Here is a 17947-nt window from a genome sequence, read left to right on the forward strand (position 1 = left end):
CTATTTTTTTAATCCTAAAAAAAATACTATGTCATTTTCCCTAGGTATTTGACAGATGCTGACTGTGTCAGGATGGCTCAGGTCTCCAGCTCAGGCGTCTGCCACACGTGCCGTGCCCAACATGCCCGAGCCATTCCCCCACAGCTCACAAGGACGGCAGCAGTAACCATCCCTTGCTTCAAGCTGCCTCCGTTTTCACAAGCAGTATTTCGCTACCAAATATAGGGCAGGGGAGAGAAATACAAACATGATGTACTGCTTTGAAGATGCTGTGACATGTCAGGTTGAAATGGGATGTTATAAATGTTCATCAATATGTCATGGCAAAGTGATGTTGTAGATTGCAGCTTTTCAAGGATGCTATTATGAACAGATTTAATGTTCTCTCCTGCTTGGGTCATGTTGCATTTCACGTTGTCATTTCACAGATGGGTCAATAGAAGTATTTACAGACTCTGTCAACAAGTCCTGAGCCAGTTCTCTCGTAAATAGAGCTGACATTATGTTTCATTTTTTTAAATGGAGAAAGAAAACGTCTGCAGCTAGAACTTGTTCTTGTCCCATAGACCTCTTCCATGTAGTTTTCTGGAGCCATCATCAATTGGCTATTTACCTTTACTGTTTTAAAGGAGTTCTGCATCAAAACAACCCTGTCACTCCTGCCAGCTCGCCTGTGTTCTGCCACAAATACGCAACAGCCTACACACCACACAAAGCCCCAGGTAGAGGCATCAGTAAGGCCTCTATTGCTGTTGTCAGGGCATGGTCTATTCTCCTACCACCCCAGAACCACAGCTCAGGCTTCTTCTACATTTGAGATGGGAGTAGGAAGAAAGAACTGAAAAAGTGCTCTTATCTGCTCATTTTTCGGTACCCAGTACATCATTCCCTATATCACAGAATCCCCAAATGGTGGGGGTTGGAAGGCACCTACAGAGCTCATCCAGCCCAATCCCTGCTGAAGCAGGTTCCCCTCCCTCAGGGGGCACAGGAACATGTCCAGATGGGTTTGGAAACTTCCCAAGAAGTAGCCTCCACACCCTCCCTGGGCAGCTCTGGGTCAGGGCTCCCTCACCCAAACAGTAAAGAAGTTTTTCCTTACTTTTAAGTGGAACTTTTTGAGTTCCAGCTTCATCCCATTATCCTTTGTCTTGTCACTGGGCACTACAGAAGAAGTATCACCCTATCACCTTCCTGATAGCCACCCCTTTAGGCAGTTGTGTGGATGAGGATGTATCCTCAACATTCACCCATTCCCAGATTCCTGCTCCACCTGACTCACAGCTCCAGCAAAGGCCTCCAGGACCGAGGCCAGGAAGTTAGCAAAACACTTTAAGAGCAAAGCAAAACCCCTCCCCGCTGTGCACTTCCAAGGACGCAGGCTCAGCCATCCCCATGATGTCCACCCCACAGTCGGTGCCACCCTACACCCCATTACCTGGTGCGCAGGCCCAGGCGCGGCTGGCGGCTGCTCCGACGGGTGGATGAGGCCGGGCTGCAGGGATGGCGGCGGCTGCGGCGGGGCCACCGCAGGCGTGCTGGGCGCGTGGTGGGGAGAGGCCGCATCGCTGGCAACCATGGGCTGGAAGGTGGCCGGGTACATCTGCTGCGGGGGCAGCGGCGGCAGCCCACGGTGCGGTGGCAGCGCCGGAACGCCCGGAGGTGCCACGGCCAGCAGCGGGATCGTGGCAGCCGACATGTTTGGCACTATTGTTTGGCAGGGCAAGACCAGAGAAGCCACGGTGGTATGAGGAAGGTTGACGGCCTGCATGGGGAGGGCAGGGGAGTTGGGTGCCAGAGGCAGCGTGGGGTTCATGGGGAGGCTGGGCAAGATCACGGCTGGCGCGAAATACTGCGAAGGAGCGGGGATGGGGGGCACGTTTGCGGCAGGCATGTCGGAGAGGTTTGGAGGAAGGCTGTCGAGTCCTGCCAGAGGAGTAATTGCAGGAATGACAGGAAACTGAGGAATCTGAAAAAAAACCACAATATCTCATAAGTTACAAGTGTTTTCACTGATGGTACAAAGGAGTTTCATCTGCCACACAAGTAGGTAGAAACCATCCGCGCCACAGTGGTAACTGTGTCTGTTTGGTGATCACTTCCATGCATTTCCTGAAGCTTACAAACAGTAATAAAAAGTGATTTGTGCTTAAATAATTACTAAAACAGAGGGAGGGAAAAAAAAATCATTTCAAGGGGACATTTTTACACCTTAGAAGCTTAAAACTATTTCTGACACCAGCTTGCAGCCTTCAAGCAACATCCTCATTAAAAGTTGCTTCCACTTACACACAAACGAGAAGGAATTGGAAAACACAAAACTCTGCCATGCCAAATTCTGCAAGACAATTTTAAACCCTCGTCTCTAAGCAGGCTGGCTGCAGCCCAGGCAGCATGGCAGATCCCACAAGAGGGTCCATACAGCATACAGAAGTCAGGAACTCAAAGGAAACAATGGGCAACTTCTCATGCTTTTAAGTCTGGGATGGGGAAGACAGTGTGCCAGAGGAGAAGGTGCAAAAAACCAAGCAAAAAAAAAGAGCAGTTACTATTGCAATTTTGCACATGCCATTAACTGGATTCTCTAGGCATGACACAGGATTATTCACAAGGGAGATTTTTCCTTCACCAAACAGAAACAAATAGTAAAGAAATATACAGGAACTAGAGAAAAGCTGTGTTCTTATGTAGAACAGTATCCATAAATATATCCCTGCTGGGGAAGAATAGTTGAACTAGCACACACTCAACAGAGCCACACAACAACTGTAAACCCTGCCAATCAACAGCTGGACAGCTCAACTCCAGTTCCAGTGGCTGTATGCACACAGAGCTGTTGAGGGTGTCTGACTCCAGTTCCAGTGGCTGTATGCACACAGAGCTGTTGAGGGTGTCTGACTCCAGCTCCAGTGGCTGTATGCACACAGAGCTGTTGAGGGTGTCTGACTCCAGCTCCAGTGGCTGTATGCACACAGAGCTGTTGAGGGTGTCTGACTCCAGCTCCAGTGGCTGTATGCACACAGAGCTGTTGAGGGTGTCTGACTCCAGTTCCAGTGGCTGTATGCACACAGAGCTGTTGAGGGTGTCTGACTCCAGCTCCAGTGGCTGTATGCACACAGAGCTGTTGAGGGTTGTTACCTGGGATTGGGCCACTGGTGGAAGCTGTGGCACAGTTGAAATCTGCAGGGGTTTCAGTGGTGTGCTGCTGGCTGCCACCTGAGAGGTCTGGGGCTGGTACTGGGGTAACAGATGGGCTGCAGGCTGGATTGGGCAAACAGGTTGGCTGGCAAGCACCTGCTGCAGAGAAGCTTGCTGTGATATGGACTGCTGCTAGGAAAGAGAAGAATAAAAAAGGGTTATAGGCTGTGCATTGTGAAAGAACCAGCTCACTGGACACAGCCACCCATCCCTCGCCCTTAGAACTGTCACTCAGAGCAGGAGGGTTTATACAGGAGAAGGGAGCTTCTAATTTAAACACCCTACAAGAGACTATTTTAAAAATACATTTAAATGCAAGATACATTATCTGAAAACTTTTGTCTTGGAAAGGTTATTTGTAATGATTCAGACTCTTAAATCCCAGAGATCACTCTGTTGGCCCTGTAAAATCCTCACCTACTAACTTCAAAGAATCCTTCCATGCAGATTATACTCAGCTAATCTTAGCATTCAAAAGGTACATAATGTAGCAGGCATTGAAATATACACCACTTGCTGTCTGAGGCATGAGTAAAACACAATAATTACAGTAAAAGCTAGATTGAAGTTATTTCTGAGGTGCTGTAGTAACAAATGTGGCAGCCAAAAATGCAGTTTTACCCTTCCAGGGAAAACTGTGCTCCGCTACACTGGCACATTTTATACAGCAGAGCAGAAATAAAAAGCTGTGTAAATACTGGGAAATAAATCAGTAATAAATTGACACATTTTCCACCTTCCCAGAATCTCTTCCTTCAGTTCCTCTAATTAATGCTGGAAGTGCTGAACAAATATCTCCTGTTTCGGAAGTGTGGCACCAAGGCACCCAGCTGGCTCTGGGCTGATGGCCTCAGCTGAGCTCTGCAGTGCATCAAACCCAACACCATGCCCTGTGCTCAAAGGGTCACTTCAGAATGAAGAGTCAAGCATTAGAATCCTTTATCTCCAGCACTGCCACTCTAAATCAGTATCAAGTAATATTTTTTGCTCTGCACCTTGTTAGCAGCAGGACTCTTCAATCAGGTTTTAGGTATTAATGCAATAAAAGGGTAGAAGCTGTACAAAGGAAGCGAGATGCCATCCACCCTTAAATAGCTGCAGCTCAACCTCAACCAAAAGGTCTCCAACACAAGCATCAGGGAAGAAGAGAGTATTTGGGGACTGCAGTGAGTGCAACAAGCAGTGCAAGACATGCTGGAGGTGGTGTTGATGCTGTGCAGAATTATTCAGCTCAGCTCCTGCAGCCTTCTTTAGTCCTGCCTGAGTATTCACCTTGCCACATTAAAGAAAAAAACCAATGATGTGGCTCTGCACTGTAGTTTGTGTCCCTCCAGGTTTTAGAAAAACAACCCAAAACTGAAGGGAAAGGGCAGTACAGGAACAGGGCTGGCACTGGCCATGAGACAGAGCAAAGCAGTTGGGATGGAGCCCACCCAAGGCAGTCAATGCCCTGCTCATCCCACAGTGTGAGCTCTGCCACATGGGACACTCCTTCCAGACCCAGTCCCAGCTCAGGGGCAGAACAGCCACACGTGGGGTGCTGGGCTGGAGCTAACAAACCTTGCCAGCACACAAAGCCAGCTCAGGTATCTCAGCATCCCTGGCTGGGCTAATCTGCAGCTCAGACAGGCTGCCCATGGATAACTAGGGCATTGAGCATGCTGACAAAGGAGACCAAATGATGTCATTCCTATACTGATGCTTCCAGAAGAAGAAGGGATGGCAATACAAAATATGAAGGCAGCCTATGAGGTAAATGTTGTTATCTAGTAAGGTTTGGACAGGTACAACACATCCCAGTCACCAAATACTCTGATAGTGTTCAACCCTGTCAGCAGTTTCTACCAAAGGCAGCCAAGCTTTTAGTTGAATCACAACATCGGGCCAGGGGTTGCCACGTAAAGGCCTGTGGCTGCATTCCTGCCAGGCTAAGGATCTCTGCTCACACAGGTGACAGCAGCCTTTAGAGCTTTCCAGAGCTGCTCTAAGCAGCTGAGGGGCATATCTTTAAAGAACTCAGGTTTTGGGAGAAATTTGATAGTTCAAAGTGCAAAAAGAATTACTATTGGGAGGCAATTTAGAGAGAAACAGACTCTGAGACTCTTCTCTTGGAGGACAAAACTACTGGCTGGGAGCCTACACTGAACTACACTTTATACTGGCTGTGCAACCCAAAAAGCAGCATTGCTGGGTGAACCTTCCATGGCAACTGACACCAGACAAGAGTCTCTTTCTAACCTTTTAGACAGAAGGTGCCAAAAAACAACATAAAATTAATTAAAATACTATTTGATATTTAAGGACCAAGACAGCACGTTGCTGTTCAGGTGAGGGAGCCCTGGCCCAGGCTGCCCACGGAGGGTGTGGAGGCTCCTTCTCAAGAGGTTTCCAAACCCACCTGGACACATTCCTGTGCCCCTTGATCGAGGGGAACTTGCTTTAGCAGGGGGTTGGGCTGGATGAGCTCTGCAGGGCCCTTCCAGCATCCTGAGATTCTAAGGCAAGGCAAAGCTTCAAGCTCATGATGCTATTAAGTCATAAGAAGTCTTAAAATACACCAAGATGCTCCAAGGTTCGTCCTCAAACCTGTTACTCTTCCATCCCTTAAACCCAACACCTTCTGCCCCATCCCTAAGGTTCCCAAGAGACAGTTCAATGGTTTCAAATGCCTCCAACTTGCCACAGGTATGGGTTTGGAGCAGGGCTAGGCTAGAGAACAGGGTCAGAAAAGCCATTTTTAGCAGCAGCCATGTGCTCACCTGCTGGCCAGCCAGCACAGGCTGGGGCTGCCCCAGCTGCAAGGAGGCGACAGTGGTGGGCTGGACCCCAGCAAAGGGCACGGCCGGCTCCTGGAAGTGCTGGGGCCGCGGGGGCACGGCCGCTGGCGCTGGAGCCACGGGGAGGCCGGGCTGCAGGAAGAGAGAGGCAATAGGGAGGGACAGAGGCATTAGGAATTGCCCAGCAGCCATTCTGCAAGAGCATGATGGCAAGTGAACCAGCTGCTCTGTGCTCAAATCAGACAAGATATCTGCAAGGAATGGAAAGTTACTGAAGCTAAAAACATGGAGAGAAGTCAGTAAATTCCTAATAACCAACTGCAGTGCATCTCCTTCGGGAAGCAAGCATGCAGACCAGGAAAGCCACCAAAAGCACATATACACTGACCAAGAATAAATCAGCAGCAGCAACAGGCTGTTAACTGAGTGAAAGGGAAATTTATCTTCACAACGATTTTTATAATTGCACAAAGGATCCTACAGAAAAGCAGGTAATTTACTTGAAATGGATGCTGAGAAAACAAACAGAGAAATGAGAAACAAAACACAACCTCAGCACAGGTGAAAACAAACAAAACAAACTCAAACAAGGTTTGTAACAGGAGAAGCTCTCTAAAACTTCAAGCTCAAGCAAAGTTGATAAATTGAAAAAAACACAGTATGCCAGAGGCTCATAAAAACACCCTACTCCAACTGCAGTTACATGCTTGTTATCTCCCAGATAAAGTGATTTTTCTTCTTCTTGTCCTTGGAAAATGGAGGGTTTTCTGTAAGACTTTTGTTTCCTGTGTTTGTTCAGATTTTCAAATGTTGGAACTTTTAACCTAAATTCTCAGTAGGAAGAAGAAAATATGGAAAAGCCCCCAGAAAATTAAAAGCTACAAGAAATATGTTGCTTGTGAATAAAGGTCAATCTCTTTCCAAACCCTCAAGCATGAAAACAGTATCACATTTAGGTTAAAATTACTGACCCCATCAAGAGCAAGAATGAGTGCTCTAAAAGAATATGCTGCACAGCTCCATAGAAGAAAAAGATTCTGTTCAAGATGTGCCTTTTGATTGCTGTATTTGGTGTTGTTGAGTTAGTGCTTTAAGTGAAGAAGAAATGAGGAAGGAAGCATCCCAAGGGACATCTCCACGTAGGAAAGATGCTTTCCACAGTTGAGGGAGCTGACTATGGATGCCAAGTGTGCTCTGCGCTGGCAGAAGCCTGCCAGCACACACCTCGTGACAGGGCTGGGACCATCCAGGCATGTTGCCTTCTCCACCATCAGAGGATTCAGAGGCAGAATGTTTTCACAGAATCACAGAATGGTAGGGGGAGTTGGAAGGGACTTCTAGAGATCATCTAGTCCAATCCCTTTGTTAAAACAGGTCCACCCAGATGAAGTTGTACAAGAATGCATCCAGGCAGGTTTTGAAAACCTCCAGAGAAGGAACATTGTGCCCTCACGGCCAAGAAGCCAATGGCATCCTGGGATGCATCAAGAAGAGTTTGGGCAGCATGTCAAGGGAGTTTCTTCCCCCGCCTCTACTCTGCCCTGGTGAAGCCTCTTCTGGAGTCCTGTGTCCAGTTCTGGGCTCCTCAGCTCAAGAGGGACAGGGAACTGCTGGAGAGAGGCCAGTGCAGGGCCACCAAAATGATCAAGAGATTGGATCATCTTCCTTATGAGGAAAGTCTGCAGGATCTGGGAATGTTCAGCCTGGAGGAGACTGAGGGGAGGATCACATTAACACTTACAAGTATTTAAAAAGTATATGTCAAGAGGATGGGGTGGCATTTTTTCCTATAGAGTCCAGTGACAGGACAAGGGGTAATGGACAAAATCTGGAACACAAACAGTTTCACAAGGAAAAACTTCTTTGCTGTGGGGGTGAGGGAGCCCTGGCCCAGGGTGCCCAGGGAAGGGTATGGAGTCTCCTTCTCTGGAGGCTTCCAAACCTGTCTGGACACTCTCCCTGACTGAGGGGAACCTGCTTTAGCAGGGTGTTAGGCTGGATGAGCTCTAGAAGTCCCTTCCAACACCTACAGGGTCTGCAGAGCTCCCCAGTGCCACTGGTGGCAATGGGGCTGTGGCTGCTCACCTCCTCTGCAGAGACACTCTTCCCTCTCCCAGTTCTTGGGGAAGGAAAGCTACATTTGGAGTTGAAGCCACAACACAGACACTGTGGTGTCAAAAAGCAACATAAGCACTGTCTGCCCACATGTGTGCCTCATGTGTGATAGGTACAGGCTGGACCTGGAACATGGTTCTGATACAGCTTCCGAAGGACATAACACGCTTGTGTGGTGCCTCTTGCTGGGAGTCCCTGAAGACTTACATTTGCTTGCATATGTTTGTTCCTGCACCAGTAGTTCCATTAATTGCTTTTCATCAAGGTCATAACAGCACAAAAAAGGGAGCAGGTGTGAAGGTCTGACTGGGCTGCCAGTGCCTGGTTTTGGAGTGTCGGTCACGACACACATTGGCATCTCTGCACAAGACTAAATCCAGCCTCAGAGCCAGAACCCAGCAACTAGTTGTGTCCTTTGTCACAGCTGGAAGGTGCATCAGACCAAAGAGGCTCTTGAAGAAATGAAGGGACAATAACAGGTAGATAATACTAATACTAACAGTGAACAAAACCAAACAGGACAGTTCTCAACTATCTGCAGGAGTTTAATACCAATCATCATAAAGCTACTAATGTGGTTCAGTGACAGCAGACTGATAAGAAGGTTTTTTAAAGCATGACAGCTGCCAGTGAAGCATTTCTTCAGAATGGCAAATACAGCCATACACCATCTAAGTGCACATTTCAGATCAACCAGAGATGTATCACTAAGCAAGGCACCCTTGATAGAGACGTGTGAGGAACACATAAAGCAAGCCCTGGAACCCATACCCACTGAAAACAAGAGTATAAGGGAGCCATTAAGTAGGATGTAGGATACACAATGATTTTGAAAAGCTTTAAACTTACTCCTGAGGGCTGCTGGTAGTGCCCCAGCTGCTGCAGGTTGTGGGGCACAGCCTGGCTCTCGCTCAGAGGTGGGCTGTACACGCGTTGGATGGCGGGGGGGACGGGGTCTGGCAGCGACGAGTAGATGACGCTTTGCTGGCTGCTTTGGGAGTCTGAATACACAGTGGACCCCTGGCCGCTGTCAAACGTGCTGTCAGCTGAGAGAACAATATTTTCTATTAGAAGCTCAACAACTCCAAATGTTCAAGTAATGATTTTAGAGCAAGGTCAACACTGCTTTATGTAATTAGCATTTTTACGACCCTAGTCCTTTCCATTATAGAAATGAATTATACAACACAAATGTTCTTTTCTACCAAAGGCACATACTGCTTCTCTTTAGCCAAAAACCATCCCCATGGATCTCTGTGCACGATGATATTTTAGGTACACTGATATTTCCTTTAAAGGGCACAAGGTTGACATTAAGAATTGCAGATGTTTATAGATTTTGCAGGATGAAAGGAAAGGAAACCCCAGTTGTAACATTCACAGCAGATCATGGAGTCTTTTAGAGTTAGATCTCCTGGGGATGTACAGACTTTATCACCTTCTTTAATTAGTAGCACTGAAAATTACAAAATGCTTTATATTGCATGCTTTATTAGCCCAGCAAACCATAGAATGCAGCAATACCTCAAGATAAAGAACAGATAACAGTTTGCAGTGATTTAGAAGCACCATTCAGAGCCCTGTTGGAGTTTCTCCTGCAGAGTGTTTGCCTAGCTAACCTACAAAACTGCACAGCTGCAGGCACTGGGCAAGTATTGTTCTATTTGTCCAATAGAAATAAAACTGCACCATCAAGTATTACTTAGATTTTACTAATTACTAAGATTTTAAACTGTCTTTTCATTACTTTTGAAGCCTGTCAAGTACAGGTGTCCAGTTCTTCTCAAGCATAAGCTACGGTTTCCTTCATTTGAGAAATGAAAGGAGACAATCAAGACTGTAGTTGCTAAGTATCCAAAAGACAAGTAGCTTGTAACAGAGGTTTAAAATTCAGAACTGAAAAGAAAACCATAACACAGTTACAAAAAAACCAGTTTCAATTATAGCAAAGTTTAAAGTTATTTCTCCCCATGACTCTTTCCACCTTCTTTTTTCCATATTCCAAAGAAGGTTTTACTTACTTGGCTTTTAAATACCAAATTATTTTCTGATAGCACCAGAGATGACATTTCTCCTCTGTACTCACAAACTATTCTCCCAACTGTTTTTCGGTTGTTTTTTTCTAATTAGATTCCTCTCTATATTTATTCATCTGCTTTTAAAAAGAGTCAATGTGGCCCTTCTCCAAGAGGGCAGAGATTTCTGCCATATACCCACCTCCATTTTATTACAATTGTTTAAGACCTCAAAGAAAAAAACCACCAGTGTGACAGCAGAGGGCTAAAAGTTAAAGGCATGAGTCAGTCTCAGATTTTTATAGAACAACGTGCATTACACACATTAAGTTATTAATCTACATTCTTACATTTGACCTCAGATTATCACATGAGTTGGTAGAACAGTAATTTATAGAGGTCTTAGGCCTAACATCACTGAGAAAATGTTCAAAGACATCTGATAGTGAATTGTCAAATGAGAGCAAGTATTGGTTAAAAGTCAAGGAGGAGCAGGTTCTAAACTGGGGGGGAGTGGTTATATTTAGTATAAAATTCTGCCAACTCATGTCCTAGAGAATCATGGGAAGCACAATGTACCACTGGAAAGAAGAAGAGTTATAATTACTGTGTTTCTCAAGAGGATTAGATAGCATAAAAAAACTATAAGTTCAGAAAAAAATGAAATGAGATCAATTTAGCTTCAGAAAAAAAAGCCTTGCAAATCCTGCAGTACTCGAGTGTTACGCAAATATGGCCTGTAAAGATTTCTTTTCTTGCACAAGCATGCTTGGTTATTTCAGTATTCAAAGCAGGCCACTGCTATTGTATAGCAATTTGGATAACACCTGAATTAAAGCAGCAGCTGCCTCTCTGCTGAAGAGAATGCGTTGTTAATTTAAATATGCCTACATAAAAGTCCAGAACAATGAAACAGAAACATTATGCCAATAGTTCAGTAGCAAAGTACATTGGATTTTATCAAAAAATCTGTTGAGGAAAAGAAAAAGAACTCTCATAAAACTTCAAACCTCCCAAGCTAAAGATATCTGGCAAAATTTCCTTCAAGATGTTTCAAAGCAGAAGTAGATTCATATTTCGATACCAGAGCTTGACTTGGTAACAAAGGTGAATTTAGGGGACAGAGATGGGAAAAGTTTCTTTAGGGGAATCCAAACACTACTTCCTCACACCTTGCTGCTGGCTGGAGGTAAGTCTGATGCTCAGAAACATCATGAAGAAATGAGCAGGTCTGCCAGCAAAGCCAGGCAGCTTCTTATGCAGGCATAGACTAAAATCAGTACCCTGGCACGAAAACAAGTTGATGCAAATCCACCTGTCTTGCAACAGCCAAGTGAGCAGTCTTGAATCAGCCCCCAGCTGAATGTAAAGAGTTGGCAGATGCTCGGCTTGTAGCCAACCAGGGCGGAGACTAATGAGAGCAACCAGCCACTCTGACCTGCCATAATGAAGATCAGGCTTCCAGGACACAAGGTCAGGACACTAGATAGTCTGGAGGCACTGAGAGAGCCCCTGCATCCTGACCTAAGGACCACAATAATTACTACAGCGTTAGCCCACAAGGTCTGGCACTCCCAACACACCAAACCACAGCAGATATTCTCCACGAAACAGGGAAATCTTCAATTACATTATGCAACATTCAGAGATGGATTTTCTTTTTCTGTAGACCTTTGCACAGATTCACAAAAAGCTCCACATAAACTATAAAGAGTAAATGGCAAAAAGCAAGCAAATGCAGTGCTCTGGTTTCAGCAAGGTCTGCTGTTGAATAAAACATCTCCACACTGACAACATCATTGGAAAAAGCCATCAGTTGCTCTGACCAGTTTGGTGCCAGTTCAACTTCTGCAGGCTCTGAAATCGTTTTACACAAACTTCAGAGAATTGTTTTGGTTAGAAAAGACCTTTAAGATCATCAAGTCCAACCACTAACCCAACAACGCCAAATCCATCACAGTAGCCTAACACTGGGGAGATTTAAGCTCAGTTTCATACTTTTCATACCTTACTTACCAATGTTTTACTATAGGTCTTTACATCCATCATAGAATGGTTTGGTTTTGAAAATGACCTTAAAGACCAACTAGTCCAATGCCCAACAATGACAACCTCTTGTCTTGGACCTCACACGTACATTCAGAAAGCAACTGTTTAAGTACTTTGAGGTAGCAGGACTCGCCTGAGCATCATTCAGATTTATGCACTAGAATCTTATAGATGTGGTAATGGATTTCTAGAATCCTACCTCATCTAAACCCTCAGCACCTCATCTTTTAAATATCTCCAGGGATGGTGACTCCACTACCTCCTTGGGCAGCCCATACCAGCATCTAACAACCCTCCCAGGGAAAAAGTTCTTCCCAGTCTCCAATCTAAATCTCCCCTGGTGCAACTTGAGGCTGTTTCCTCTTGTCCCATCACTTGTTACTTGAGGGAAGAGACCAACACACACCTCACTACAACCTCCTGTAAGGGAATTGCAGAGGGTGATCATGTCTCCCGTCAGCCTCCTCTTCTCCAGGCTAAAATGAACTTGGTATTGATCTTTGTGATCTTACTAAGTGTTGATCCCACTTGTATTTTTTGTGTCCAGCAGCAGGTCTCCTTGCTTTTCCATTTACAAATACACTATGCTTTCTGCATTTATTGCTATGGAAGAAGCAGCAATATATATAATATACTATATAATATATAAACACTATATAGTAATAGTTTTTCTTGAAACTCTCTTTCAAAATTGCTCTGCATCTGCCTGAGCCACCTGTGCTCCTTGGGCTGCTCTGCAGAAACACACACAGAGCTCATCTCATCACCGAGCTGAGCCCAGCGGTGGTTTTTACCCCAGACCACTCACCAGCCCAACCCAAGACTCACATGCAACGGAGGTGACGCTGGTGGGCAGGTTGTGCTGGAAGGGATGCTGGTCTGCCTCAGGCTCCTCAGGCTCCGACAGCACGTGGTGCCCGGTGTGGGAAAGGTACGTGACCTGGACCTGCTGCGCGTGTGGCGTCTTCAGCTTCTCCAGGCACTCCGAGTCCCGCCGCTCCTCTGACTGTATCCTGGGCCAAATTCTCTCTCTTCTCCACAGTATTAACGCTACTCTGTCACGTATCGACTTCGCCACTATCTTGAGATCGTTTTCATGGAAAAATCCAGAGTCAATCTGCAGAGGAGGCACAAACTTAGCAAGGTGCTGGGTGCACGGATGTGGGTGCACACGCGCATCGCTCGAGTCTCTTCCTAACAGACACAATGTCATTTTGAAAGACAGGAATTTACACTTTATTCCTCAAAAGAACAGGAACTTAAGAGCTTGATGGTTTGGTTTTGTTTTGGTTTTAATAAACCTTCCATCCCTAATATGTTTTAAAACAACAATATGTAATTTCTAAGACCTGATTATATATTGGGTGAATTTCTTCTCCATTGAGAAGAAGAGAGCGAGTTTAATTTTGGAAAGACTAACAGAATAGTCAAAAGAGGAAAAAAAAAACCCAACTTTGAAAAACACTCTTGAAACAATGCAACTGGAGTGAAGCATGCCACTCCTACATCAGGATTTATTACCTTAGTCTTTCCAGTATCCAGAGTTTCCCAAACTGCTGTGCCTGACATGACAGCAAGTCACGAAGGAAAAGATGTTAACAGTATTTCCTCTCAAATTAACTTCTTTTAAAAGCTAAATCCTGTCAGTATTGATTAGTTTTTATAAAGAAAAAACCTGTAATTGAGTTGAATGCAGACTGTTCACATTTGGTTGTAAAGAGGACCAGGCTTTCTCAGAATTCAACTGCCCAATGGATAAAATGGAAATCCATCCTTGGGGTACTTGTTTGCATAATCTCCTGCAGCACAGGGTATGAATTTTAGTCCAACACTGACCTACCAGAGATTTATCTTCTCTCTTTGCACTCTTAACATGCATATTCTACAGATTTGGAAGCACTCTCATACATGGAGGACATCTGGAGGGCTTCTGTCCCCGCTCTTGGCCAAATGCAAGACAGTTTCACAGCTTAGATTTTCAGTTAAAAATTAATAGGTGCAAAGCAGCTTAAAACAGAGCTGCAGATGGATAGGGGTATTTTCCAGTGCCCAGGCCCTCAGACCTCACTGACATTCCTGAACTGATGACCCAGCAAGTGTTAGTGACAGAAGGGAAGAGCCACACAGGTCCAGAGAGCCTTGTATGGTAAAGTACTCAGAAGATCCCTCATGACAAAGTTTACTGGGAAGGCACTGAAAACCTGCCAGACTAACATTTTTTTTTTTGTAAACAATTCTTATTCCTACACCTCTGTATAGAGAATGGTTAAAGGTTCATGAAGATGTGTTATTTTGTTGTGCCCACTGCTTGTGAAAGGTAACTTCAGGTTGCAAACCCACCAGAACACCCAAAGTTCCTATTGCCCACATGGTGTGTACAAGCTGGGAATCCTGACAACTCAAAACCCATCAAAATGACAAATAATTCCCCGTACTCAAAAGGTCTCCTGCATTCTTCCCTTCCACAGCACATAAAGCAAGACAAATTGATGAAAGCACGTGGCTTTGGTGTTCCACAAAAGACATTTAGGGATAAACATCCCCCTTCCCTCTCCCCCCTCAACTGCATCAAGTTTGGAAGCATTTCAGAGGCAATCACTTTGGCAACTCTTAAAGCAAGGGTAAAATACAAGTTTTTAAATCATTTGGGAAGGGTACAGTATCACAGTAGTTGGGGAGTGACTGTTTTGTATATACTTTTTAAGAGAATTATTTTCTCTTCAAATCATCACAACTATGGGAGAAGAAACCTACAGCACTCCAAATTTCCAAATATTTCCATAAATGTTTGGATGCAAAATCTGACAGTAACTGTACCAGAAGAACTTTTAAATGAAATGAGTTCTGTAACAATACATTGCCAGAAAAGATATTGCACCTTCTGCAAACCAGTGACGAGGAGAGAGAGGAGCCTGAATTCCTCCCACTAAATTTGGAGTACACAATGACGAGTCCAAGTACCATAGGCAATGTTACCAAAATGAGTGCCTTCTAAGCAGAACAGGACTGGTGATGACAACATCATTAACTAGAGTCCCTTGGGGTTTAAGTTATAATAGGAATATTTCTGCAAGCACAAGAAAATCCAAAGCCTTGGCTAAGTGCTTACTAATTCCATGTCTTCATGACGTTAGAAAACCTAAACAACTGCAGTAAAGACATCATTAAAATAAAAGTTCAGGAACTATATAGGGAAACTGGAACACAAAAGCTTTTCTAACAAAACCCCACAAGCTTTAAAGATATAGAAGATCCCCAAGTTCAGTTTATCTGTTAAAAAAATACAAAGTTTATTCCTAACTCTGTGCAGTGAGCTTGAATCTAGTTCCCTGCTTAGGTTTGGTGATCCAGTGGCTGAAGATACTTTCCTCATCTACATTCCTCCTAAGTAATACTGACAGAAAAGATGGAAAGAAGTGTTTTGAAGAATTCAGTGCAGAATATTTTGTGACTGAACTTCTGAACTCTTCTAATTTATTTCAAGGTGCTGTCTGAAGCTAAACAGATTCCAGGCAAATTCAACAGCTGACAGAACGTGGCGAAGGAGTTTTCAAAAGATAGAAGTAGAAGACGACCTCTATGGTCCCTCAGCTACTTGAAATGCCATTTCATGCATCTGTTTTCATACTTGGTAAACAATATTTTTCAGTTCTTAGTTGTCCCCCGTTTAACCCTTTCTTTCAGCACTCACTCTAAAATCAACACAAACTGCTTAAACCAGACACCTGGAATGGTTTAAGTGGAAGTTACTTTACCAGACTCATTCCAGCTGTCCTTTGAGATTTATGCCCTTTTTAATATATATATCTCTCTATATTTATGTATACATTTTTGTCAGAAAAAGTTTATTTTACCATTTCTTGTGCAACATCATCAGGAGTTTCTTTCTCCAGATCAAAAGTAAACTCAATGGCTCCATTATCTTTGGGTTTTCCTTTCAGTTTCTTAGGATCTTCTACCCAGAGTCTTAAGGCAATAGAGGATTTCCTACCATGGTCTTCTTCTGCAAGTTCCACTCTTACCCCAGTATCTTCAGCAAAAAAGGCATGGCTTAATAAATCTTTAATTTCATATCTGCAATATATGGACAGGAAAAAAAAGTCCTAAGCAATTTAAACAAGGTTTGTGACAATAAACAGCTGTTGAAGGCAAAACATTTACAGTAGATTTGGTGTTCATCCATAACAACTTTGTGTTCTTGGCAAAAAGATACAGTATTTCCAGTGTTACGGAGGACTGCTGAGAAAATGACGTTTCCTATTTCACAAAGCTTCAGCAATATTCACACATCATCAGCACGTACTAAAAGTCAGATTATAGCTTGGCTCAACTTTTGTTGAGTATGTGAGCTTAAAGAGAACTAAAAATAGAAGTTCCTTCTTCTAGGTAGCCAGCTGAGGTCCCTAAAAACTCTATTTGTGAAAGTTCTGAAGTACAAAACAATGAGACACATTCATCTAGGAGAGGCCAGCATAAGAAGATTAGGTTTTAAAGCTAAAGCTGGAAACAAGGCAGGTTTTGTCTCCACATCCAGAGGCTCATTAGAGTCAATGGAATCTGGTGTAATAGCTTGTGGTGCATCTACTGTGTCACATTTGTGGCTGAACTCCACTACACTCAATGCTCCAAGCAGGGCCTCTGAGTGAGATCTTACAGAGACCCACCCTACGATGCGCTCAAATACACTGGCTCACGCATCAGCTCACGTCAGCTGACGTTTTGTGGCAGGAAGGCAGGTAGTCCTTTGCATCTAGGATTTCCATTCTGCATTTTCTCCTGCACAGGGGAGACCTAGAGGCCAGAACAAAAATCCCCAGACAGTTTTGAAAACCCTGTGTACACAGTATGTAATACAAAGCTTGATTATTTGAAACAAACCTTTCTTCTTTATTTTTGCAAATGCACTCTCCAATTATCTCCTTAATTTCAGGATCAGTAACTTTCTCAAAGCTTGCTGGCTTTATACCCTGAAAGGACAGAGAACAACAATTTAGTTTGAAAAAGAATTACATTATCTCTCTTAATTGCAGGCATTTTCCTATGATTTGCAATCATTTCAACCTTTGGAGTAACTCATACTTTCAAGTTGTTAGTCTTTGAGCAAAACTCAGAGATTTCGGGCTGCTGCATTTCTAAGTACCACTGCACTTCACAATAAGCACCATAGTTTGCACATGAGCTCAGCTGTACACAGGGAAAACCTCCCTTTATTCTGAAGTCAATATCCAAGAAACAGTCAACTTTAAATTTTAAAAATTACCTTTTCTTCTGAGATTATTCCTTTTACATTGTTTTGCCTTAAACTCTCAAAACACTAAATGAATAAAGACTAATAATTATGTTTTTCTCCAGACTACCATTCGAAAATGAGTCAAAAATACCTTGGAATATTTCACAGTCCTGTTTCCCACAAATATTTTGCTTTATGTCCCCAACATTCCTGACCCCAGCCAAAAAAACCCCACCAAACCCTTCCCAAAACCCAGCAGAAAAGCAGGAGAGTATGCTCAACAGCTCTGTGTTGCATTTCCCTGGCATACTGTTAGATTCTCACTGGGAACAAGTGGCAGAGCAGGTGTAAGCTATAAATCAACCTATTAAATCAAGTTAAATCTCTGACAAATGTTAATATTTTTGCTGGGAATAGTAATCAGTTCTAGGTTTGGAACAGATAACTATGAGCAAGGTCCTTCAAGAAGAAAACCCCACTGTTCATTGCAGAAGAAAACTTCAGAGAAACAGCATCTGTTTGCTCAGGGAGCTCTGGCTCGATGTAGGTGCAACAGGAATAGT

General features: G+C 44.0%; 1 protein-coding gene across 1 annotated transcript in view; it reads right to left on the reverse strand.

Moving 5' to 3' along the window:
- Positions 1–17947, reverse strand: part of WNK2 (WNK lysine deficient protein kinase 2) — a 110091-nt gene that overhangs the window by 36508 nt on the left and 55636 nt on the right. The window contains exons 5-11 of the mRNA XM_062008697.1: positions 17033–17121; positions 16009–16228; positions 12983–13271; positions 8940–9136; positions 5958–6107; positions 3139–3330; positions 1439–1969 (exon numbers count right to left, since the gene is read on the reverse strand). Of these exons, the coding sequence (XP_061864681.1) occupies positions 1439–1969; positions 3139–3330; positions 5958–6107; positions 8940–9136; positions 12983–13271; positions 16009–16228; positions 17033–17121 (1668 nt within the window). The remainder of the gene's footprint in view (positions 1–1438; positions 1970–3138; positions 3331–5957; positions 6108–8939; positions 9137–12982; positions 13272–16008; positions 16229–17032; positions 17122–17947) is intronic.

Source organism: Colius striatus, chromosome 15 (assembly GCF_028858725.1).
Source record: "Colius striatus isolate bColStr4 chromosome 15, bColStr4.1.hap1, whole genome shotgun sequence".
Classification (NCBI taxonomy): Eukaryota; Metazoa; Chordata; class Aves; order Coliiformes; family Coliidae; genus Colius; species Colius striatus.